A 25180-nucleotide genomic window follows, 5' to 3' on the forward strand; every position below is an offset into this window, starting at 1 on the left:
GACAGCAGCACTGTACCAGCAATCGTGTAGCTTTTGCCACTGTGGTTGCAGTCAGTGGCGAGACAATGCTTTTTGGAGAGTTCTTTTTACTAAAAAACTGGCCAAAAAGGCAAGTTTTATATTTAAAATTAGTGAAGGTGTAGCGATCCATTATTTCATCATATAAACTCCCTTTCTTTAACTAAAATGAACCATTTCAAACCATGCGTAATTTCCTAAAGAATTGTAATTTTCCATTTAATCTATCTAATTTATCTAGTTTGGCTATCTGACTCCATGAAATAATTTCCACACAATTGTTATTCGAATTATAATTTTAAGTTATCAGAAGGTGTTCGTATAATATTGTAGGTCTATAACACAAATTGAATTTAAACATTACAGAATAGTGAAATTGCAAAACAGTAAAACATTATCGCGAATTATTACATTTTAAGTAAACAAACAATTTAATGTTTTCTGAGAGCTGAACTGGTCTAACTGGGCTCTGCTTGAGCTGGTCCGATTTGATAGAGCTCTTTGTCTAATTGAGCTGGTTTGACGTGGTAGAGCTCTCGCCAAATGCGAACAAGTCATTTTATAATCATCAGCTCCCTTTTTCTTATTGACTTCGGGAGCAGATTAAATGGAAAATTACAATTCTTTAGGAAATTACGCATGGTTTGAAATGGTTCATTTTAGTTAAAGAAAGGGAGTTTATATGATGAAATAATGGATCGCTACAAAGGAGGTTGTTTTTTGCCCAAAAACTAAAAGTTTATTAACATCAGTGACCTTACATAGGCTACACAAGCATACAGTGGCCACTTGTTTCATTTTCATGGATATCCTGTGCAGGATATGCAAAAGTCTTTCAAATTTTTTCATCGGGATGTTATTGCATCTTGGAGTGCATTTTAACCCTGGCAGTAAAAGTTTCTGCTTTTAAAGTATAAACAACAACTTTTTTGGTTAAGAACTTTTGATGTTTATACTGATAATTATAACTGCTACTGTTATAATCCGTGTACGTTATGCAATGTGTGACAAAACATATGTTTTGTATATTCGTTTCATTTTAGTCTTATGTCTCAAAATCTATTTGCATTTTTAGGCGAAATTGCTTTATTTAGGGTGTTTTAAATATCTGGTGAAATTGAATGCAATCTGGTGAAATTTTAGTTACTTTTTGGTGCCAAGCAGCTTCCAGCATCTGGCAACGCTGGCTGGAACAGATTTCAGAAGAAAAAGTTTGTTACCACTCAACGCCTGTAACCCTGTATAGTGCAACGCCATTCTCATTCAACACAGATATTTTCTTTTCTGGCAGTTGGCCGAACTATATAGGATGGAGTCAGAAATGAAAGAAGTTTCCACAGAAGATTATTTGGGTATGTTGCATTCGATCAATCAAACATTTTTTTTATTCATTTTTTACCACTGTTTATCCAAAGACTGCAACTTTCCCCCTGTGCCACAAGTCCATACAGTGGATGCTCTCAAAATAATCTGGACAAAAATTAACACTCACAGTAATAGAAAGAATTGACTCTCAGCCTTAACTCATAAAATGCGAAATTATTTTTTGCAACTTTACTTAAGGATCGCAGCAGCACATGATTTTTTTTTTCTTTCATTAATATTACTGAACATCAGCCTATCTTGTTTCAACGTAATTTGCCGATGCTTGACATTTGTCACATTAAGAACTGGGAAGCAGCTGACTCGATGACTGATATAGTCTTTCGCTGCTTCCTGTCTGTTGTGGTATTTAGATAGCTATGGTATATATATACTATTTTATTCGTATTGTTTATAATTGTACCGTAGCCTACTATTGTCGCAACAGACAAAATAAAAGGTTTCTCTCTCTCTCTCTTCTCTCTTTCAACTTGCATTACTGTCTGTATTTAATTTCACGACTTGTAATGTTTGGGTGGCAGCTGACTTTGGTGACCTTTTGGTCTTTCTCTGCCATCCGTGTTGTGCGAATTAGTTGTGTTTATTGTGTTTTTGTATATTTTTGCTTTTTTTCTTTCTTTTTTGCCAACAAAACAAAAAATAAACTAAGTTGAACTGCAGTCTTTTTTTTTGGATGTGGCTATATTTACACTATAATATATAGGCTAGCGTAATAATAGCTTCAACAGTGTTGCCAGATAAAGAATTCTGCCCTAATTTGAGAAAAGTTTAAAGCTGTTGAAAACAAAAACTTGTATTTTGGAAATTTTTTTTAGTCCTGGGCAAAGATCAAAACCCTAATCTTATTCCTAACTCTAACCCTTACCTTAAGGCAGTGGCTATTTGACCGGCGCCGGTCTTTGAATCTGAAACACTATTTGACCGGTCATGACGTCACTATATAGGCACTTTCTTTTTCTCTTTCAAAGCAAAAGCCGAGAAGAGTGCCTATATAAGTTCTAAATTCGACTATTATGTTCAACTGATTGGATGGCGCGTGGAATACGTCTTCGGTTGGTGTTCCAGAGGGAATGAGTTCAATACTACGCGGAAGCATTTTTTTTTTACGTTTTAACTAAATTTTGACCCGAAGTGACTCAATCGTTAGGCTGCTGCATTTTTGTGGTCAATTTTTAATTTCAGAAGCCTACGCTCCAATTTTTTATGTCTTTTCAACTATGAGTAATAAAGTCAAGAGTTTTTTAATTTTGTTGAATTTGAGAATTTTTCTGGGTAATTTTCTGTTCGTCATAAGAGGATGTGACCATGTTTGCCGAACGACATTTTTGCGCCGTTCGGCAAACACGTTCACATCCTCTTATGACGAACGGAAAATTATCCAGAGAAATTCTCAAATTTAAGAAAATTAAAAAACTCTGACTTTGGGGTAGGCAGTACAGGGTGGATTTTAGGCACTAACTTCGGATTTTGCATAGGACTCTTTTTTAAACAATAATATGATATGACAATGCAGAATCAGCAAAAAAATTTGAACTTTAGGCGTTTTTGGCGGTTAGCACCACAAAAAACTGAAAATTGCATTTTCGGATTGTGAATTTAACAAAAAATCACAATTTTCTGGAATAAATGGTTTTCAAATGTACAATACTGCATAAACTTGTCATTTTTTTATGCAAATGGGCTCTGTGAAGATGGAATAATAACTCAAGACTAATTTGGAATTTTATTAGTCAAAGAAAAGTCCAAAAAACACAAAAAATGGTGAAAAAGCATCAATTTTTTATGATAAAGTGTTCAGGAAAGGACAGGCCTATTGCAAAGCCCTGGACACTAGAAGAGATACAGTAGAAGAATGGTGGGGTATAAAATGGTGAAGCTTTCGAGGTTAATGCATTTAATGGACTTCTTAAACCGAGGGGAGGACATTTCTGGGGGGAGGGGGGTATGAAATAAGGATTTGAGTGATTCCAGAGTCATGCCGCTGAGGGAAAATACCTAAACGGATTTTATTAAATACATTTAGTAGGCTACTATGATTATGTTAATCTTGTTACTAATATATACTATAATTGTTTTTTTCAAATGACAGAAAATAATACAATATTTGTGCTAGGGGATGTACTTCCTAAAAATTATGATGCAGCAATTGCTATATTTAGTGTTGCACAAAAACTGAAATCAGAGAAGATGACGCTTTGCATCAGGTTATATGTTACTGCTTTGATAAAAACATGGACAAAAGCATTCGGAAAAGATTACATCATTGACCGGAAATGCATCATGGAGAAAGTTCAAAAGGTCATAACCCACTACCACAATCATGTTTATGCCGAACACAACCGCACAAAACCAAAAAAGATAGGAATGGCTTTCGAGAAAAAGAGTATTCGGCATCTCCACATATCCTGAAGAAATATGTTATTGATGTTCAATTGTTCATAAAGAATCGCAAGACGTATACAGTACCAACCAATGTTCTTCTTGAAATAGGGAAGAATATGGATGATTTAACAAGCGACGAAAAGGCTTTTTATATCGACCAAGTGGGGTATCAAGTCATGCGCATCAGTGAAGAAATTGAGTAATAGTATGGCATAGAAAAGAAATCAGAACTAGCTTCTTCTTCTTTCGTTTGAGACTAGATCAAATCAAATTTCAGACAGGTGATGGAGAGCCAGGTGAGTGTAGCCTCGTCCAGCGTTGCTATACCATGCGTTCCATTTGGTGCCTTATAGATGGGACATTCGAGAACGACATGGTCAGCAGTTTGTTCCTCTGCGCCGCATTCGCAGGCCGGTGAGGGAGCCAAACCCCACTTGTGCATGTTGAAATGGAAGCGACCGACTACGGTTCGGATTCTGTTGAGCTTGACCCAAGTCGGCCGAGGCAGGTCCATGCTAGGGAGGCGCGCCACAGGGTGAGGTCTAAAACCATGTAGTTTCGTGTCGGTGGCACACCACGCTGCATTCCAATTGTCTTCCATGAAGTGTGCTGCGCTGATGGCATGATCGCTGAATGGGTGTAGCAATTCAACAGCAGCTGGCACAAAGGGGTGTCTTGACTTCAATTGCCGGGGAGATTCTTGAGGTGGGATGTTGAGTTTTGCATGAAGCAAGTGGTTAGGATCCCCCGCCCGGCGAGCCAGGTGTATAAGGGCTCCCTTTCGGCGAAGCTCAGCAGGTTGGATGCCTGCGAGGATTGGTAAATACTCTGTTGGAGTTGGGCACAGGCATCCAGTCACAGTTGGCAATGCGTTTGCATGAACCTGAAATATCAGTGCTAATCGGCCGGGGCACATGCGAAATACAACGACAACCAATCAGTTGATCACTTAATGTATTCGATAGGTTGGTTTCGTCTTCAATTTGCATGTATTGTTCTTCAATCCTATCTTGTTCAATGATTGTCTGTTGTTCAGCTAGTTCTGATTCCTTTTCTATGACATATACTCAATTTCTTCACTGATGCGCATGACTTGATACCCCAGTTGGTCGATATAAAAAGCCTTTTTGTCGCTTGTTAAATCATCCATACTCTTCCCTATTTCAAGAAGAACATTGGTTGGTACTGTATACGTCTTGCGATTCTTTATGAACAATTGAACATCAATAACATATTTCTTCAGGATATGTGGAGATGCCGAATACTCTTTTTCTCGAAAGCCATTCCTATCTTTTTTGGTTTTGTGCGGTTGTGTTCGGCATAAACATGATTGTGGTAGTGGGTTATGACCTTTTGAACTTTCTCCATGATGCATTTCCGGTCAATGATGTAATCTTTTCCGAATGCTTTTGTCCATGTTTTTATCAAAGCAGTAACATATAACCTGATGCAAAGCGTCATCTTCTTTGATTTCAGTTTTTGTGCAACACTAAATATAGCAATCGCTGCATCATAATTTTTGGGAAGTACATCCCCTAGCACAAATATTGTATTATTTTCTGTCATTTGAAAAAAACAATTATAGTATATATTAGTAACAAGATTAACATAATCATAGTAGCCTATTAAATGTATTTAATAAAATCCGCTTAGGTATTTTCCCACAGCGGCATGACTCTGGAATCACTCAAATCCTTATTTTATACCCCCTCCCCCCAGAAATGTCCTCCCCTCGGTTTAAGAAGTCCATTAAATGCATTAACCTCGAAAGCTTCACCATTTTATACCCCACCATTCTTCTACTGTATCTCTTCTAGTGTCCAAGGCTTTGCAATAGGCCTGTCCTTTCCTGAACACTTTATCATAAAAAATTGATGCTTTTTCACCATTTTTTTGTGTTTTTTGGACTTTTCTTTGAGTAATGAAATTCTAAATTAGTCTTGAGTTATTATTCCATCTTCACAGAGCCCATTTGCATAAAAAAATGACAAGTTTATGCAGTATTGTACATTTGAAAACCATTTATTCCAGAAAATTGTGATTTTTTGTTAAATTCACAATCCAAAAATGCAATTTTCAGTTTTTTGTGGTGCTAACCGCCAAAAACGCCTAAAGTTCAAATTTTTTTGCTGATTCTGCATTGTCATATCATATTATTGTTTAAAAAAGAGTCCTATGCAAAATCTGAATACCTTCATTTTTACTGCCTACCCCTATAATACTACTCATAGTTCGGCAAACACGGTCACATCCTCTTTTGACGAACGGAAAATTATCCAGAGAAATTCTCAAATTCAAGAAAATTAGAAAACTCTGACTTTATTACTCATAGTTGAAAAGACAAGAAAGCAATAGCTTTTCAACCAAACGACAAGCGCCCTTAGGTTGCACATTACTTGTCGAATAGTTTTTGTACGACTACACAAATCACTTGGTTTACATTTTACATCTTATTATCAATTATGATAGCTTATTTGGAGAGTTTGTGCAAACACTTTATTAATTTTTCAGAAACACCAATTATGATGTAATGTTTCTTCCCTTATACCCCAGTCTTCAATTACGGTGGACTTTCATTAATTACTAAAACCTACTATTATGAGTTATGACACAACAATGCGGTTGAGATTGGATTCTTAAATCTTTAATAAATTATGCCAATTGAAAGCTTTTTTTAATAGTTTTATGCAAATAAGGTAAAACTTCGAATTCTATATAATTCCTTGCAAATACCAAAATTGCTTCTTTTTGTAACACCAAAGTATCGGCCAAAATATTGGTATCAGTATCAGCCTAAAAAAGTGATATCGGTATCGGCCAAAATATTGGTATCGGTACATCCATAGGCGTCGATTTTTTCTTAGAAGAGAGGAATTCTGGGTGGGCTAGAGTCTTCAAACATATTTCAGTAAATATGTATGTTCGCAAATTCGCAATGGTTAGTCTTTCTCACAAAGACTGCGTTTAGCGTCGCTGCAGCAATTAAGCTTTTATAGGGTTGATGTTTGCTTTCTTGTGCCTTGCGATCTTATGAGCGTTGCTAAACTAAACAAATATCTTTTATGTTTTCCTTTGCGACCTAAAAAGTACGTGACTCGTGACCTGTTATCTTTGAAGTGGCGCCTTCGGATTCCCGCAAAATGTTCGGACAGGTGACTGCTGACTGTGCGGATATTGCGGTTTTGTACCGCACCAAGCTTACGTACAATGTGGTCATTCAATCAAGCAGCACGAGTGCAGTTGTAAAGTAGTCCTGAACAGAAAAAGGTTTATTCGACCAACTATACCTGCAGTGCCTCTGCCGATGAGTTGTGATGAGAGTCCTGAGTGTTTGTGCTTTATGATTCCCTCATTTCCTTATGATAATGCTCCCAACCTCCAGACTTCTTTGCCCATCGACTGCTGCATATATATAACTTCCGTTGTTCTGCGGCAGATAACCGATCGTTTTCCGAGGCCCACAAACAACAGCTACAGTAACAAGTACCATCAGGGTTAAGACGCATCCACTGGAATTCGGAAAAAAAGCCTTCTTTGCAGCACACAACCTTCCCGAGCCGGAAGCTGATCTGGCAGCATGCTAACGTCAAATGGAGCAGGTAGAGATCCATAGCTCATACTGTCTTCTACAACTACCAGTGCATTGCCTGAGACACTGACTTCACTACTGTCCATCCTTGAAGCACTGCTTTCTTCATCAATGTCATCTCTACATTCATTCGTGCTGGACGTGGCTTCTTCAGCGTTATCATCTCGACGCCTTTTGGAAGCTGGTTTTAAGAATGCGCGAATGGATGTTTGACTTTGCTTCATGTTTAACTTTTCAATAATGAAATGACAACATCGCGCGGTGCCCCAATTTATACCAAGCAACAAGTTTGTGATGAAAGATTTGTAAAAAGCGATTGTTTCACTCTTTGTACGTCTTTAATTTGTATCGGTTATTTTATTGTCATGTTCATATACCCTTACGCTGACCCGGAACTGAGCTTTGATTGTGACGTAACGAAAGTGAGACCATTCGGAGAAAAGATCAAACGTGGCTTTACCTCACCAGGAATTGCCAGCGTGTGGCAGTTGCCATAGCAACAACAATGCAGTGAGTATCGCTTTTTTTTCAACGCAGCGTTGTTGCAGAATTGATTAGTTCTGTTGGAAACCTAGCGAGAGACATAACTTAAAACAAGAAGTTGCGTTGCAGTTGGTTGGATAATTCAACGTTCAACAAAAACGGAAATAATTGTAACGAACACTTCATAAGTGTCATGAAAACAGGGTGGGCGAAACATATTTTGCCCACCCTCATTTCACGGCAGGGTGGGCGTCGCCCACCCTATTTCGACGCCTATGGGTACATCTCTAGTCATCATCATCATTATGTTCCTTCCTTGTGTTGAGGGTTGGATACAATGCGCCATTGTTCTCGACCAATATAGTATTGATTTATAAATGTACATTGTACATGGTGGACAATGAGCATTGAGCAGATATCTTAAATCATGTAATATTAAAATGGGATAACAAGTAATGTGTTTACACTTTACAAGGTAAAATGTCATAACATTGATTTGTTACAGAAAAACACAAAGTTTTATTGTATGTGGAAGATGCTATTAGCCAATTGTTAGAATACAAAGATGAGCATCCAAAAGTGATTCAATCGAAGTTTTTTGCTGATTAGTAAGTTGTGTTGTTTTTCAAATGTACATGGCATTTAGTTTTGTGTAATTGCTGTTGTACAACATCTAGATGACCTTTTTGTCTTGACGAGCCCATTTTGGTGCCACGAAGTGATCACAGGCCCATAAAAATACTTTAGTATCTATATTGCATCTTCTAACCAAAACAAATGTTTCATATTATTATTATATATAAGTTTAGAAATGAAACACTTCTAAATTTTCTGAACTCGTGACACATAATGACGATTGATGACATTGACAAAGTTATGCTATGATCTCTATTCTCTATGTTGGCAGACAGGATCTAAAATCAGCATATAATTTATGTCCTTGTCTAGTATCTACGGTATATGTTTTTCAAAATTACTCAAATTCTTGAAGTTTTTACCAACAAACTTTCCCTTTTACATTTGTAATTAAAACATTTTTGCAATCACAGTCATGAAAAAACTGTAAGCGCTACTTGGATGTTGGCAATAGTGCAGGCCCTTAGGGAAATCTTTACCTAGGCTAAATGTGTTACACGTTATTTTTTTGCATATTTTTGCAGTTGATCCACCCAACTTTGATTTTAGTGGGTGCTGCAACTTTTTGGGTCACGTGATCACCTCCAAATTGGGGATTTTCAGCTCTTTTTACGGCATTTTTGTGTAATTACATATTTGATTTTTGTATATTTTAACTTAAAAAGCACATACAAATAAATGAGACAAAATAAACACAAAATAATTTGATTGATGACGTCATTATGACATCATCACATATATGTTTTTGCTTTTTTAACCTATTTTGGTCGTTTGCTGTTGGTTTTAGTTGGAGTACCGGTTACTAAAACCATTTCACAATTCCTAAAAATAGTTTCGTCATGATTGCATCTTTTATGACATCATCATTACAGGCCTTAAAACTCGTGTTTTTTTCCGGCAGCCATCGTGGCCTACCGAGAGCTCCTTCTCGGCCAAAATACAATAACGATAGCACAAGTAAATAGCATTAAACTTGCAACAATGTTAAATGATCACTTATAGTTGTTGAAGTCTGGGCGACGTCCTGCAATAGAACTGTTGTACCACGCATTAAATGCTTTATCGGGATTGTAATCCGGTATTGCGGACCATCTAACGACCCTAAATTGTTTTAACTGCTCGCAGCTCAGTAAATTGTATTAACTGCATACCGCCAGGGCTGCGATTTTTGTCTTTTTCGGTGACGAGGTCACTCGACACGCGCCATCACTATTCGACAAACGCTGTGCCTTACAGAAAAAAAAAAAACGAAAAGTAAAAAGAAAAAAAACGAAGAGAAGACTAAACATCGTCAGGTTGAGGAACAATCGGGGGGGGCATCACGTGATGCAATCATAAGAGTGCTGACTTACGTAATCTTTCCTTTGCCAGGTACTTTAAAGCAAGGTCTAAAAGCAGGGTTGAGAAAAACCCGGGTTTTTTTAAAAAAGCCCAACCCGCCCGGGTTTTTTTAAAAAAACCCGGGTTTTTTGGGTTTTATTGGGTTTTTTTAAAAAAAGATGCAAAAAAAGGTAGATTCATGCTTATTTCACCTCAAAACTACTTTTTACGAATGAAGTGGCTTTCACTCACAGTACATGCTTGCCATAACTCAATAAAATAATGCACTAGGGCTGTTGTTGCTTGAATGTTGCATCATCCATTAATTTCAAGACCAAGTTGGATGTTGCATCATCCACTGATTTCTATACAAAGTTGATGCTACCGTGGTAGAAATCACATTTGCTTTAGATTTGAAGGCAAGGAGCATTTATGCCATCATGTTTAAATATTTTTTATCATTTATATATAATATTATATATAGTAATGGATGAGCAATTGAGCGATTGCGTGGCCAATTAGGCAAATGCTCTGAAACAGCCATGCGTTAGAATCCAGAATCTGTAATTGGTAAATAGCCTCCTAAATTGCATTTCACATCATATATACAGACTACAGTAGAGTAGTACTTTCACCAGTTTAACTATAAGGCCTTCTTGCATAAATGAGTTTTAGTGTAGTATATACACAAAGTGGCATTACTTGATTTTTGTGTACTGTACAATATCCACTGCGTTTTCAGTCTATTCTTGGAAATTTACTTCACAATCACATCCTTAAGTCCCAATTTAAAGTTTGTTTTAAGTGCCTTGTAGTGTTTTTGTTCATTTTTTTAATTTTCTAATAAAAACTGGACAAATATGATGCTCTGGGTTTTTTTATGGGTTTTTTTGGGTTTTTTTACGTGGGTTTTTTTAAAAAAACCCACCCGGGTTTTTTTGGGTTGGGTAAAATACCGACAACCCTGTCTAAAAGCGACGCTTCACACGAGAAACTCCCAAGGCGTCAGCGCCGCCATTTTGAACACTGCGACCATTTTGAACTTGCGGCCAGATTGATTTTGAACACTGCGGCCAGATTTGAACCGCCATTTTGAACACTTTGATCGAAGCTCCAACACTTGGCATCAAACATTTCGCAACACACGTTTCGTGCTATTCGACACAACGGGTTTCTTTTATAGATGAAATAACTTAGGCTACGTTGAGTTGTCAACGTCTATGCCAGTTTGTATTTTGCCGTTTGAGCTAATTAACAATATTGCTCTGGTAAAATGACTGTTGGATACTTGCTATGAAAGTTTTTCACATGTAGAAAACAGCCTAGTTTCCGACCAGACGTTCAGAAATACAGATGAAAAAAGCCGCTATTTTTATGGAAAGGAACATTTTGAACACTGCGGAAAAATGCTTTGATCGCAGTTCTAACACCTGGCATCAAATATTTCGCCACACACGTTTCGTGCTATTCGACACAACGGGTTTCTAACTTTCTTCGAAGTAGGCTACTTTAATTGTCAACGTCTATGCAAGTTTGTATTTATGTCGGACTTATGCAGTGCACTTGTTGTTCCAAGAATGGAGAACTTTTTTGCAATGTGAATAAAGAATAGTAGACAGATCAACACGGTTGCAACTCGACTTCCTTCCACTAAAAGGATTTCTGTGGTTACGTAATAGGCGATTTTGCACTTGCATTTACAAAAGCACACAACCTAGCTAGCAAAACCCGTTGCTTTTACATTGATTCAACGTCTGCAGACGTTGAATCGAAAAAACGAAAAGCGAAAAATATATATACTAGAGTAGTCTATCACGACCGCACTGTTTGATTTGTTGTGATGTAATAATACCAAAAGTAGCGATACGCACGCTGTCACGTTAATTCACCTTAAATAACTCAGGGGGGAAAAGTAAGTTAATTTTGGGTTAACTTTAAAGTAAGTTAACAGCACAAATCGATTTAAATTTTCTGGAGGGTTATATATATTCCGTAGGCTAGCCCAGACAGCAAAAATCATCATTTTACATTGATTCAACGTCTACAGACGTGAAGTCAATGCAAAAACAACGAATTTTGATGCCTGCGTATCAATGCCCAAGAAGAAATTTACGTTTGTTTTACATTAATTCGACATCTAGCGACGTTGAATTATCATAAAATAACGTTAATTGTTCAACCAGGTACCGGTAACAAATTAATAGCTCACTGCGAGATGATTGCCTCGATTTACGTTTACACTAACATAATTTCGGCACAATTGGAATACTGCGAGCAAACACGAGTCTGTTTGATAAAGAACTAGCTGTCAGAATTGAAATTATCAGATGCTGTATTGGAGGATGAGGTTGTCGCGTCGTCACTAGAATACTTGAAGACGCAAAACTGCCCGTTCATGAACGCGGGATGCCATATGATCGGAAGCATTACTTTAGTGCCAAAGAACCATTTATCGAATTTCGTACTACTTTTTTAACTTGACCCCGTAGCTTTACTAATTCCAATTTGTTTCCGTCATAAAATTCTTTACAAATTTTGCAAAATACCACACTAACTTTTCCTTCTGTTTGATAACACTGGCCGACACAATTTTTGGTGCCGGCGGTTTTTGAACTGATTTAGACTAACTTAGGGGCGCTGAATCCGAAAATGCAATCAGTTTTTCTCCATCAGGTCAACTTTTTAAGTTACAGTGATTCCACTGCATGAGTGAACCTGTGCATAAGGGCCATACCGTGTCGATTCACACAGTCAAGAGATTCAACCTTTCGATTTTCTTTAAATTTTACACACCTTTTTACTATTTTATATGATGAACACTTGCAAAATTTGAGTGAAATATATTGAGAAACACGAGAGTTATGAACCATTTAGTTTGGGGGGGGTCTGCTGAGGGAGCACAATTTTTTTTTTTGGCCATGTTTGAGGCCCTATTACTGCTAAACTAAATTAGGTAACAACCCAATTTTTTTACAGGTGATAGTACTTCTGCCAAATATTAAAAAAACAACATCGTTCACTTTGTCACTCTAAAAGGTCAAAGGTCATATAGGGATGGGCAATTCAGAATAATTCACTATTCCAGAATTATTCCGGAATACTAAACCGAATCTAGAATCGAATCCAGAATACCGAATCCTGTTAACTTCCAGGCTCCAGCAACACAAAAAGTAAAAAATTTCAGACACAAAAGCTACACAATCAAAGTAAATGTTTGTTGCAATGCTACACATTAAGGCATTCTAAAAGACTGCCAGTCAAACGGGAGCAGTGTTGCCAGATGATGGAAGCCGCTTGGCAACAAAAAGTAACAAAATTTCACCAGATATTTAAAACACCCTAAACAGGCCCATAGCCAGCCGGGGGCCAGGGAGGGCCTCGCCCCCCTGGCAAAATCCCAACATTCTCGAGCAACAGCTACAATTATAATGATTTTGCCCAAAAAAATTTTTTGCCCCCCCTAAAAATAGTTGGCCCCCTTGCTCTGCGGTCTGGCTACGGCCCTGACTCTAAATAAAGCAATTTCGCTTAAATACAAATAGTTTTTTAAGACATAAGACACTGCCATCATCCATATGCAAACCTCTTGCAAAACGTTTTCTATACGAGCAGGGATTATTTGCTTAAAAGTTTAAAAAAATTGAAAATCTTTCTTGAAAAAAATTGAATATGGAAAATTTCACCAGATTTCACCAAAAAGTTATCTGGTACCAAGGTCAAAAAGCTTGGCAATAAAGACCTCTAAATTTCACCAGAATTTTTTAATTTGATATTCTATTTCCCAATCTGGCAACGCTGAACGGGAGCGCAGCTTAGTTGCCATCAAGCCGCAGTCGAAAAGAATCGCTCGGAAGATGCTGATGTGACAGGTATGCTGAGGTGTTTCAGAGCCAACTCCTTTAGCAGGGGCATCTGCTCAATGTTGTTACGCCCACCAATCAAACTATCGCAGAGTCGCATACGCACGTGGATTGTAAAAAAGCATTGCAATGATTGCACGATTGTGCATGTGCACAAAGCGTGAAGAAAATGCGTGAAAAAGTTTGCCCCGATAGCTCAATTGGTTAGCGCGTCACTTCTGGAACGAAGAAGCTTCAAGATCAAGCGGCGCTGGTTCGACTCTCGGGGTGTGCGCTTGAGCAACGCACGTTAAGGACTGCTTTCCATTCAGCGGCATCTAATGGATGGAATAGTTCCCCGGCAACAAGACTTCAACAATCGGAAACTTCACTCTGTCAATCTCGGTGACCGGGCCTGTGTCAGTGAATCAAAGCCTCTACAAGTATGCGAAACTGCCAGGATTAAGCTCTGCAAGAAGCTTTCCCAGTCCGAGGATAAAGATTCAATCAATCAAAATTGCGCGCTTAGTTTCTTTGATTGCTCATGCGAGCGAGTGACGTAGAGTTGCATGCGCCGTGCGCGCACAACGCGTGCACAATGTTTTTGAAAGTGCGGAACTGCAGATGGTGTCAGTTCAAAGAAAAAAGTGAGTAAACCACACTTTTTTTCAGTTCACTGTCTCCAGCTGACAGCTTGCACAAGACTTATGCATATCTTTAAAACCGAATCTTATTACCCGGTTTTATTGCCGTTTTGGATTCGGATAGTTTAGGATCCGAATCCTTCTGGATTCGGTATTCTGAATTGCCCATTCCTAGTCATAGACTCCCAAATTTGGCCGTTTCCAGCTCTCGGCTAAAATTTTCCAAAATTTGAAAAGCTCACCAAGACCCCATTTCTGATTGATTTTGGCTGAAATTTGGTGGAAATGTTGTTTACAGGCTTCTCTATCAACTAAAAAAATTTTAGTACAAAATATTAAATAGGTTGGGAGATATTTTATATGAAACATGTGTCAAAATGGAAAAAAATCTAAAAGTGGGGTCCTTTTAATATCCCGGTTACCCATGACCCCAGGGAAAATTTGCACTGAAATTTTATCCACATATTCACCAAGATATGACAAGTCCACCATGCAAAATTGATCCATGGTTCTCAATGTTTTATAGAAAGTATGCGTCAAAGTAAATCCAATTGTGGCAACCCTTCAAAAACAGGAACAGGAAGTTCTTCACTGTGTACAAGTGTGTAGCACTGGCCTGATTGCTGAAGCTAGGTTTGGATATTGCAAGAAAGTCCTATTTTCCTGTTTATGCCTTTTGTGTTTACTGCACAAAAACAGCAGTCGCTATTATGATATTTTAGCTCATGCCACACCATTAGACTTCTTTTGTTTCGTCCATTGACGTAAATGTTCTTTCAAAGTTTTGCAAACAATGTGGGGAGCCCAAGACTTATCTTGATCCCCAACTTCACTTTACAGTAAAGTAAGCAAGAAAACTTTAAAGTAAACAGTAGTAAAGGTGTGGACACACAACACCTTCAGACTCCACACTTTTACTTTACTGTAAAGTGAAGTTGGGGATCAAGATTAGCAGTAATAGGGCCTCAAACATGGCCAAAAAAAAAAATTGTGCCCCCTCAGTAGACCCCCCCTAACTAAATGGTTCATAACTCTCGTGTTTCTCAATATATTTCACTCAAATTTTGCAAGTGTTCATCATATAGAATAGTAAAAAGATGTGTAAAATTTAAAGAAAATCGAAAGGTTGAATCTCTTGACTGTGTGAATCGACACGGAATGGCCCTTATGCACAAGTTCACTCATGCAGTGGAATCACTGTAACTTAAAAAGTTGACCTGATGGAGAAAAACTGATTGCATTTTCGGATTCAGCACCCCTAAGTTAGTCTAAATCAGTTCAAAAACCGCCGGCACCACAAATTTTTTTTTTTTGTCGGCTAGTGTAATCTATAGCAGGTAAATTTTACTTTTTAACTGTATATCTTCTTTCACCATGATTTATATTCGCAACGACACCGGTAAACAATAAGCATTCAATGAAAAAATAACTTTTGCGTAACAATAAACCGGTATTTATACGGTTGCAAAATTTTTACAGTTCACAAGAGCATTGTCAGCGCATAAAATAGCTTGCGTGATGCTCTGGGCTACCGCCGTGTGCCACGCGATGAAGAAACGCATAAAATTTTGTTTGATTAAACATTAAAGCATACAGCAATTGCCGGGCCGTAATCCAAGGTTTGTTGATTTGGCGACGGCAATGATTTTGCATACAAGCTACTTTCGAGGGCTGTATACATGTCCGGTAGGTACATAACTTAGTGCTTGATACTCCTTTGCAATCACTCAACCAGCATGCGATTAAAAACTTAAGTGACTCTGATACCACACAACTTGTGCGGTAACTCGCGGCCAAACGCTTATAATCTGACTCTTGTGACGTCATATTACTATTCGACAAACAAACGCAGAATTTTTGGTCGTTCGACAAGAAAGAAAAAATTGCAGCCCTGCATACCGCCTTTCATAAAACCTGACCATTTATTCTGTTATGATGTCACCTTTGAGGGTGTGAAGTCACTAACCCACAGCGTTCTCAACTATGAAGACACGTGTTTTACCCACGGATGTCAACTAACCTAGTTCTCCTTTTTAACAACGATTCAATGTCCGACAACATTGAATCTATATAAAAACGACAATATTGCCAGCCGATGTAAATTAGCACTTCGGATTAACACTTCGTTAAAATAAACATCGGGAGTTGCAAACAAGACTTACAGCGCTGGTGATCGCAGCTGGATGTATTCAATACAACAGTAGTGACTATGCTGCGCTGAACTAATTCTGCGTCACTCTTTGATGCTACATATTTTCGACATTTAATCCACGATCATTCTATTGCAAAATTAAATAATTGGCTAGAAGAAATCGGCGGCCAAACTTGGCCGACGAAGGAGGTAGCACAGGCGGTCATTCAAGCACTACTTAGCGGCCATGGCCGCCGGCTGCTTTAAGGCTTGTCATTACATTATTAAAACTAGACAACTTGAAATTCAGGAACTAAAGGTAAGTTTATTCCATAAAAAGCGATCAAATACTCTCCTTATAAGTTTTGCAAATGCTTAAAATTTTACAATTGCAAGCAATAACAGTAATTCCGGTACAGTATGACGCAATAACGACGTCATCAAGGGTATAACCAGAAGAGCAGCTACCAGGGGTGAATTTCCCTTTTAGTCATGCCATTTTAAAATTTAAAATAATAGGCTATGTAATTATGATCTACAAATCAAATTTATACATGACCCCAGATGATGCAATGTCAGAGTCTTAACACTGTTAATTCAAGATGAAAAAACTAGCGGTTTTTGGTGTTAAATTCTTACCATACGTAATTTGATGTTAAAAAAATTCGTACGACAAGTTTTTTCAAGTTACAACATAGAGTTACAACATAGAGTTTAGAAAGTCAAAAGCATTTCTTGAATGATCAGTGTGGATTGAAGATGAAACATCAGAGAGGATTGGATATTTTGTGGTCGAATTGCATGTTTCGTACTCCCATGAACAAAGACTTGTGCATTTTATAGATTTTTTCTTCAGGAACATCGAGAGCCACAAGTAGACTGACAAAACGGAACAAGCTGATTTGCATCGTTATGTTTCCAACCTCAAGCTAAAGGAGAAGGTAGTTGCTGAACATTTACGAGGCTTGATTTCTGTATTTCAGCTTGATATATCGCTCTGCGTGTAGCCTATGTTGCATCAGAGCAGCTGACGTTGGTGGCAGCTTTTCAATAGTGCAACCATTGGAAAACGTCATATAACGGCATTCGTCTACATCCGTGATAGTAGGACCATTGCCATAAAGAGCTATGACATATTTTTGTATGTCATTTATAGAACTAGGAGAGCTTGAGAAATTCAGAGAGTTAAATAAGCCACACTTTTTGGTAAGATTAAGCATCCAACAATCCCAAGCCTTTTTTTCCAAAGACGAAACAGTATCACAGATTGTGATAGCATAAAACAAAGGTAAAGAAGTGCAAATCATCGGAGATTGAGGTAAAGATGAAACAATATCATGGATTGGAATGAAGCGAGTTTTTTCTCCAACTCCAAACTCAACCCATAGTTTACAGATTTCTAACTTGTCAAACCACGACATTGCAATAATTACCACATCAGTATCTACTGTTTTGACTATGGCATCGAATTTTCCATGTTTCACATGGAGAAACATACGGGTGTCTGGTGTCTGCCTCTTCGTGATTACATGGGGAAACCTCAGACATGTCCAATGTTTGATTGTTAAGAGCTGTATCTAACGATGTAACAACAATTGTAGACAAGTTTGGATCGACTAAAGTTATCACAGCTTGTTGAACCAGTTGAAATAACGCAGTTTTGTTGCTGTCATTTCCCAAAAACTCAGACCAGTTGAGAGGAAGATGAGTATTACTTGTGACAGCCATGTAACATCCAGACCCTGTTTCTTGCAGAAGATTAGCCTCAAATAGCTACTGCCATCACAGAACATGCCAGCAGTGTGATGTCAGGCGATTATGAAGTAGTGAAAGAATCTGCCTCGAAAACCGATCACTACGTGCTTGATGGAGGGTTCTTGTTGCATCAAGTGCCATGGAAACTGGAGACAGTTATGGGTCTATTGCACAGTCGTATGCAGATTTTACCATTCGTCATTATCGCTTAGCAACGGTGGTCTTTGATGGATATGGTGGTCCGTCTATCAAAGACAATACCCATCAAAGACGTGGCATAAATGTCCACCCGGTTGTTCACTTTACTGTAGACACCGAGTTCATTGGAAAGAAGGAGCAGTTCTTGTCTCGAGCTTCCAACAAAGAAGGATTAATTTCTCTAATTTCTGCTCAACTGAGGAATAGAAGCTGCAATGGGATCAACGCACCAGGTGATGCAGATGTGGACATCGTCAAGACGGCAGATGGACAGCTCTCATTGACATAGTACGACTTTAATTGGTGAAGACACAGACCTTTTAATATTGTTACAATACACTATGCTGACACTGACCCAGACATTAAAGACCTTTACTTCCGCTCCGACAAAGCTTATGCAACCACGATACATGACATCAACAAACTTAAAGCAACCATTGGACCAGACATATGCTCACAGCTCCTCTTCATTCATGCATTCACCGGTTGTGATTCAACCTCAAGGATATTTGGTATCGGGAAGAAGACGCTTTCAAGAAACTAGTGAAAAGTCAACCAATAATCAAAGAATGTGCAAATTGCTTTATTCCCCCAAATCAGACAGACCACATCATTAAGGATCTTGGAAACAAAGCTATGACCGTTATGTTTGGCAACGATGGCAGTAGTAACCTAGAAACACAGCGATACTATACATTGGTCAAGAAAATTAAAACAGCCAAGTCCTTTGATCACCCTGAACGTTTGCCACCTACAATCCTACATCATCCTTTACCAAATTCCACTGCCTCAGAGTTTACTACCAGATTATGGTCAGGATGGGTAGGCTACTGACGATGGTATGGATGCTCTAGACTGGGGATGGAAAGTAGACATTAGACAATAATCAGATGGTTCCAATCATGACGGACATGAAAGCTGCCCCGGACAATCTAGGCTACTGAAAATGATCACTGCAATTACAAATCGTGTCCACCTCACTGTAGTTGCCGGAGATATGGGCTACCATGCCATGCTGGATGTGGACCATGCCAAACTGGTTCATGTGTCTATACAGCAATCACATAATTACAGACAATGACGTCGAGAGTGACAGCGATGAGCATTAGTAATACTTGATCCATTTGCTTTCTTTTTGCTGATCATGTCAAGAGTCTACATGACCACATCGCATAAACTCTTTATGCCTGCTCAGTTTACCCAAATATATATAATGTAGAAATTTACCAGGTTTTTTAATAAACCATACATAACATTTTAAATACATTTTAAATAACAATGCTATTGTATGTACATTTTTAATTGTTTTGGCAGCCATCTTGGATTGCCATATTGAATTTATAGGCTATCAGATAATTTAACAATTCTGACAATGGTTTCATTGACTTTACAGGGTGTAAAAACGTAGATATAGACACCAAAACTACATGTTTTGGTCATGATGACCGAGTTATGGTCAATTTACTGTTATTTTAATGGTTTGGCGGCCATCTTGGATTGCCATATTGAATTTATAGGCTATCAGATAATTTAACAATTCTGGGAACATTGGTCTCATTGACTTTACAGGGTATAAAAACCTATATATAGACACCAAAACTACATGTTTTGGTCATATGATGACCGAGTTATGGTCAATTTACTGTTTTGTTCAATGGTTTGGCGGCCATCTTGGAAGCTATCTTGAAAATAACCACTTTACGGAACTTGAATTACTTAAGATTTTGAGTATGTTAGTACTGACACCCAATACTAATCAAATCAGTTGAAAAACCTTTTGTTGCAATTTTTTGGGGTCAAACCATATATGCCCCGACCTATAGTTATTGCCTACCTACTATAGTAACCTATAAGAAAAACATCTGGAAAAAAATCACATAACAAAATTATGACGTCGCTCACGATGCAATACTGACGTCATATTTGAAGGAGTAATTATTTTAGCATTGGTAACTTATTGTAACCAAAAAAGTAACACTAACAACAAACAAGCAACTACAATAAGAAAAAATAAGCAAAAGATTAATATATGACGTCACAATGGCGTCATTAATAACATAATTTTGTGTGATTTTTATCTCGTGTATTTTGTAGTGGCAGTCAGTCCAAAAAAAAAAAAGGTATACATCTAATTGCATAGAAATGCCGAGAAAAGAGCTCAAAATTGATTTGGGGAGAATCCCCGATTTGGGGATGATCATGTGACTCAAATAGTTGCGGCACCCACTAAAATTGAAGTTAGATTCATCAACTACAAAAAAATGCAAAAAAAACAACGTGTAACACGTTTAGCCTAAAGATGGTCATTTTTGCCCCTAAGGGCATGCACTACAAACGTTTTATGATCATCATCCAAATTCGATTTTGTCCTCACCAGTGAGGGTGGTAAATTTTTCCTTGCAGCGATTACCTTCACTCCTATTCTCCATCTCAACGTTTGCATTTCTAAATTAAGCATTGATCAATAATATGCTGTCTAAAAAGAATTAATTGAGCATGCACATAGCCTTATGAAAAGATTTTACTTTTTTGTACAATATTATTTTAGTTAGGAAACCGAACCTTTGTGCGATATCTTTTAAAATCACTGTAATAAATCAAATATAGCACAACTAATTTTTAAATGTCATTATTTATCAATTATGCTGCAAATTCACAAACTTTCATGGTCCCCAGTTGAACAGGATGACGATGAAGATTTTAAATATGAATTGCATTAGATTTAAATTTATCTTACATTTTTTAATTAAAGTCATAAAATTAACTTTATGCTTCCATTATGCATGTGGTTTTCTAAAAAAAGAATTTCTGGTTCTTTAAAAGAAAATGTAAAAAGCAATAAGCACTGACTTGAGTTTGATAATGAAGTTTTAAACCTGAATTGATATATTTTTAATATAAACTATATTTGTTTTCTAGCTTCAAGAGTGTGTATCTGGGTGTCCATACATTATTTCGAGAATACAAATTTTTATCAGCAACTTCTCACAACCGTGCAAGCTTCATTAAGTGTGTGTGGAACAGCTTTCGTCACATCGCCACCCAAGGAGGTGTACTTCAAAATGTTCAATTTTTAATAAACTGACTTAGTAAATTTCAAATGTCGTGTTGTGAGAGTATACATATAGTGAAAACACGCTGAAAGCACAGATTTGTTGTTACACTTTGATACTCATTTAAGGCAACAAATGTTGATTGCCATAACAAGCATGCCATAGTTTCAAGTTTTACATCGTTTCAAAGTTTAGCATTGTTGAAATGATGTAAAACGGGCCACGTATGTTTAAAAAAGGTATAGCACGTCTAGTCGTATAGGTATGTTGACTTTCTGGTTAGTTTGTGCAGTAATTTTGAACATTATCCTTCATTGCAGAAATAATTTTATAAATTCCTATTTGCCTGGATCGTTTAATACTTTAATGCAACTCCTTTGTCTAATTACTCAGAACTTTTGAGCGTCAAGGAGTATCACTCGCTCTTGTGTTTGCTTTGTTATGACTTTCCTATGGAAATGGTTCAACGGACTGCAAGGATTGTGCTCATGGACGACGCGTTAGATTGCCATATGTCGTTCACAGACTTCTTGTACGCTTTTCAGATACAATTCTACTACGAAGGTAATCCTGTCGCTAATACTTGTTCATACGTTTCAATAAAAGAAACTTGTAAAGAGCAACTGTAAAACGTATTCTGCTGATTACGTTGCATTTTTGGCAACCATGCAAACTAGCGGTGGGGTGGCGCAGCCGATAAGGCGATCGCCTTCCAATCATATGATTCTGGTTCGATTCCCAGCTTAAACTGGTTTTTGAAAAACACCTCTCACCTCTACCCAGGGTGTAATAAATTGGGTGGGCGTAGTTGCTGAAGGAAAGGCGGCCGAAAGAAAGGAACTGGTCACCCCTACTCTTGTTAATGCTTTTAACCTTTTCTAGATTTTATCAACGTCTGCAAAGAGCCGTATGGCTACATGCTTTCTGGTGCCACCACTGTCTTTGTTCCGTCAACTGAAGACTGGCAACACGAGGAACCATCAAGCCACGGAGGGGATACTGACAAACAGAGCGAAGGTTAGTCGTCTTATCATTTCTCTCATCCCGAATATGCGAGTTGCATTTCGGTGTGTTTCCTAAAAGTAACGCAGTAATTACAAAGTATCGTTTTTTTGCCGTAATAAGCTTTTTTATTGTTGCTACAGTATATGTATTACCATATGTGATTCAGCTGTCTTTTCAGTATTTTTAGTTTAAGTTGTCAACATACAGTTTCGGTAGAGAGTTTATCTTGTTGAACCATAGGCATACGAAGCCGAGCAACGTTATCAAGTTTAACATATTAAAGATTATTATATTTACAAAAAACACAAAACTACGCAACAATTAAATATCGGAAGTTTTCGACTTCACAAGATGTCCTTTTCAGGAATAATATACATACAACTTAACTACATCTGAATAAAATACAATGGTTAACTAAATGTATAAACAAGAAAATATAAAAAGTGCACAGTACTTCTGACTAGCTCAAACTCAACGATAGGCTCCACGTCCACGAGAATCAAAGGTAACTGCATCAAAAGGAGTTAAACAGATCACATGATATGGTAGAAAGGCAAGGTGCGAAAAAACTAACTTTGAACAGACAATTGTATGCTTGCGGCTCGTCTTTCTTGCTCTCTGTATTTTAAAATTAGTTTTTTCGCACCTTGCCTTTCTACCATATCATGTGATCTGTTTAACACCTTTTGATGCAGTTACCTTTGATTTTCGTGGAGCCTATCGTTGAGTTTGAGCTAGTCAGAAGTACTGTGCAGTTTTTGTATTTTCCTGTTTATAGATTTAGTTAACCATTGTGTTTTATTTAGATGTATATAGTTAAGTTGTATGTATAATTGTATATTATTCCTGAAAAGGACATCTTGTGATGTCGAAAACGTTCGATATTTACAAATTGTTGCGTAGTTTTGTGTTTTTTGTAAATATAATAATCTTTAATATGTTAAACTTGATAACGTTGCTCGGCTTCGTATGCCTATGGTTGTCAACATACTTTCCACTAATGAAATTGATTTTTTAAACGCTAGAATGTCTTTCTTCGTCTTTCCCTTTTGAAACTTTTGGAAGCATTTTTCTATTTGATATACATCAACTCGATGCTGTGTGTGGTATTCATCAATTGAGTTGTCAGTGACCAGCCTGCAATTCAGTGTTAACCATTTCTATGGTGAAACTATGACGCCATGTTATCATTTGTTTACGTTTATTGTTTTTATTTTGCTGTTTACTTAAATTGTAAAACAACAAGTAAAATATAGGCTACCATTTAGAAAATGTGGGAATACATCGTTGCTACTTGATGTAATTGCGTTGTAGACATTTCTTAAATCGCTTAATTTCTTTCTTTGTTATGATCACAGAAATCTCCTATTTTAGTGTTTTATACTGCATAGATTTCTGTTAAACTCACTCTTTTCACTACTTTTTTCACCAGGTGTCAACAGCCATTCATTTTTCGAGGCAATGGAGAAAGCATGTGGTAAAATAGGCCCTTACACACCAAAGCCATCCTTAGAATTCATCCGCGACGAACTTGAGAAACTACCACGTGTAACTTTGTACGGCTTATTGATGGCGCTGAGTAAGAATGAAGATATCAATGATGAAATAGGTATTCGGTTTCTACTTTTTGCCCTAGAGATTAAAACGTTGTCTCAATCTGTAAAAATTCATTTTTTAAATTATAAAAGTTTTACTAATGCAGGCTGATTGCTTAAAAGCCTTTTTATCGAAGTTTCAAATCTAGCTGCTATTGTTCTAGCTGGCAAATATCACTGTAGCCTAATTTTTAAAGTATAAAAACATTTGTGAAAGACAACGAGAAAACCTCATGATTCACATTACACCTGAAATGTTTTCTTCAGGAATTTTGCCTGCGCGTCAAAACATTTTGGATGGCACGGATGCCGACGTCATACTTCACAGCTGACGACGCCACTTTCACGTTTCATTCCTCTGAACTCGTGTTGACATCCCATTCATGTTCCGCTGTGTATTAGGCTAGCTTTCAAAGACACGCGTATTTTTTAATTTATATAGATTTTGATGTCACAATTTATTTTGTAAGAAAATAAATACGATCTAGTATGAATGTTTTTTCTTGTACGCATGCTTACTGTTTAGAGCAGTGGTTTTCAACCAGTAGGTTCCGCCAGTAAGTCCAGGGGTTCCGCAAGTTTACATTCAAATCTGAGAGTCTATTTTATTATTATATGCATATTGTTTAAATATAATCAAATATTGATTAGGTTTGCCACTATTAATAAATTTGCTACACTTTAACACGTTCGCTGCGATCCCGAATTTTCGTTGTTTTCTTGTGGTGCGATTACCTTTAACTTTCTGCATTCCCGCCAAATTTTGTCGACATGTTTTCTTCGCTTCAAGGAGTTCTTTCAGACAGTTTAATCGTTTGTGCAGTACACCGGTGGGTCAAATCCCCATAAACGTGTTAGAGATCATTTTGTTTTGCCAGTATTAGGTTTTTTACAGTTTGTATTTTTATTGTACATAAATAAATCTGAACATGAATATTTTAATTAAATTTTATTAATCGAATGATGTTTTTTGCATAAGGCAATTAAATTATTGAACAGGGGTTCCTCGAGCTTTTGGAATGTTTCTTTGGGTTCCGTTCTCCAAAAAGATGAAACGGGACAAGACGAGAAGGAAAGCAACATCTTTGACGTTTTTGATGATGATGATAGCTTCAATTTATGTTTCGCTTACTGTATTTAATTTTTGTA

General features: G+C 37.3%; 1 protein-coding gene across 1 annotated transcript; it reads left to right on the top strand.

Moving 5' to 3' along the window:
* The first annotated feature begins 1098 nt into the window (after positions 1-1098).
* LOC145774509 (centriolar satellite-associated tubulin polyglutamylase complex regulator 1-like) lies at positions 1099-25076 on the top strand. Its single transcript, XM_082585766.1, has 7 exons — positions 1099-1370; positions 8361-8463; positions 21298-21428; positions 21825-21995; positions 22314-22448; positions 23869-24045; positions 24299-25076. The coding sequence occupies exons 1-7, from the start codon at positions 1328-1330 to the stop codon at positions 24361-24363; spliced, it is 825 nt and encodes a 274-aa protein (XP_082441892.1). The 5' UTR covers positions 1099-1327; the 3' UTR covers positions 24364-25076.
* Positions 25077-25180: the final 104 nt, after the last annotated feature.

This window comes from Aplidium turbinatum, chromosome 7, assembly GCF_918807975.1.
Source record: "Aplidium turbinatum chromosome 7, kaAplTurb1.1, whole genome shotgun sequence".
Classification (NCBI taxonomy): Eukaryota; Metazoa; Chordata; class Ascidiacea; order Aplousobranchia; family Polyclinidae; genus Aplidium; species Aplidium turbinatum.

Excerpts from the sequence above, each read along its gene's own strand:
- LOC145774509 (XM_082585766.1), top strand. The coding sequence starts at position 1,328 with ATGGAGTCAGAAATGAAAGAAGTTTCCACAGAAGATTATTTGG. Across the intron at positions 8,464-21,297 it reads TCGAAGTTTTTTGCTGATTA|CTTCAAGAGTGTGTATCTGG; the intron begins GTAAGTTGTGTT and ends TTTGTTTTCTAG. Across the intron at positions 21,429-21,824 it reads TCACATCGCCACCCAAGGAG|AACTTTTGAGCGTCAAGGAG; the intron begins GTGTACTTCAAA and ends CTAATTACTCAG.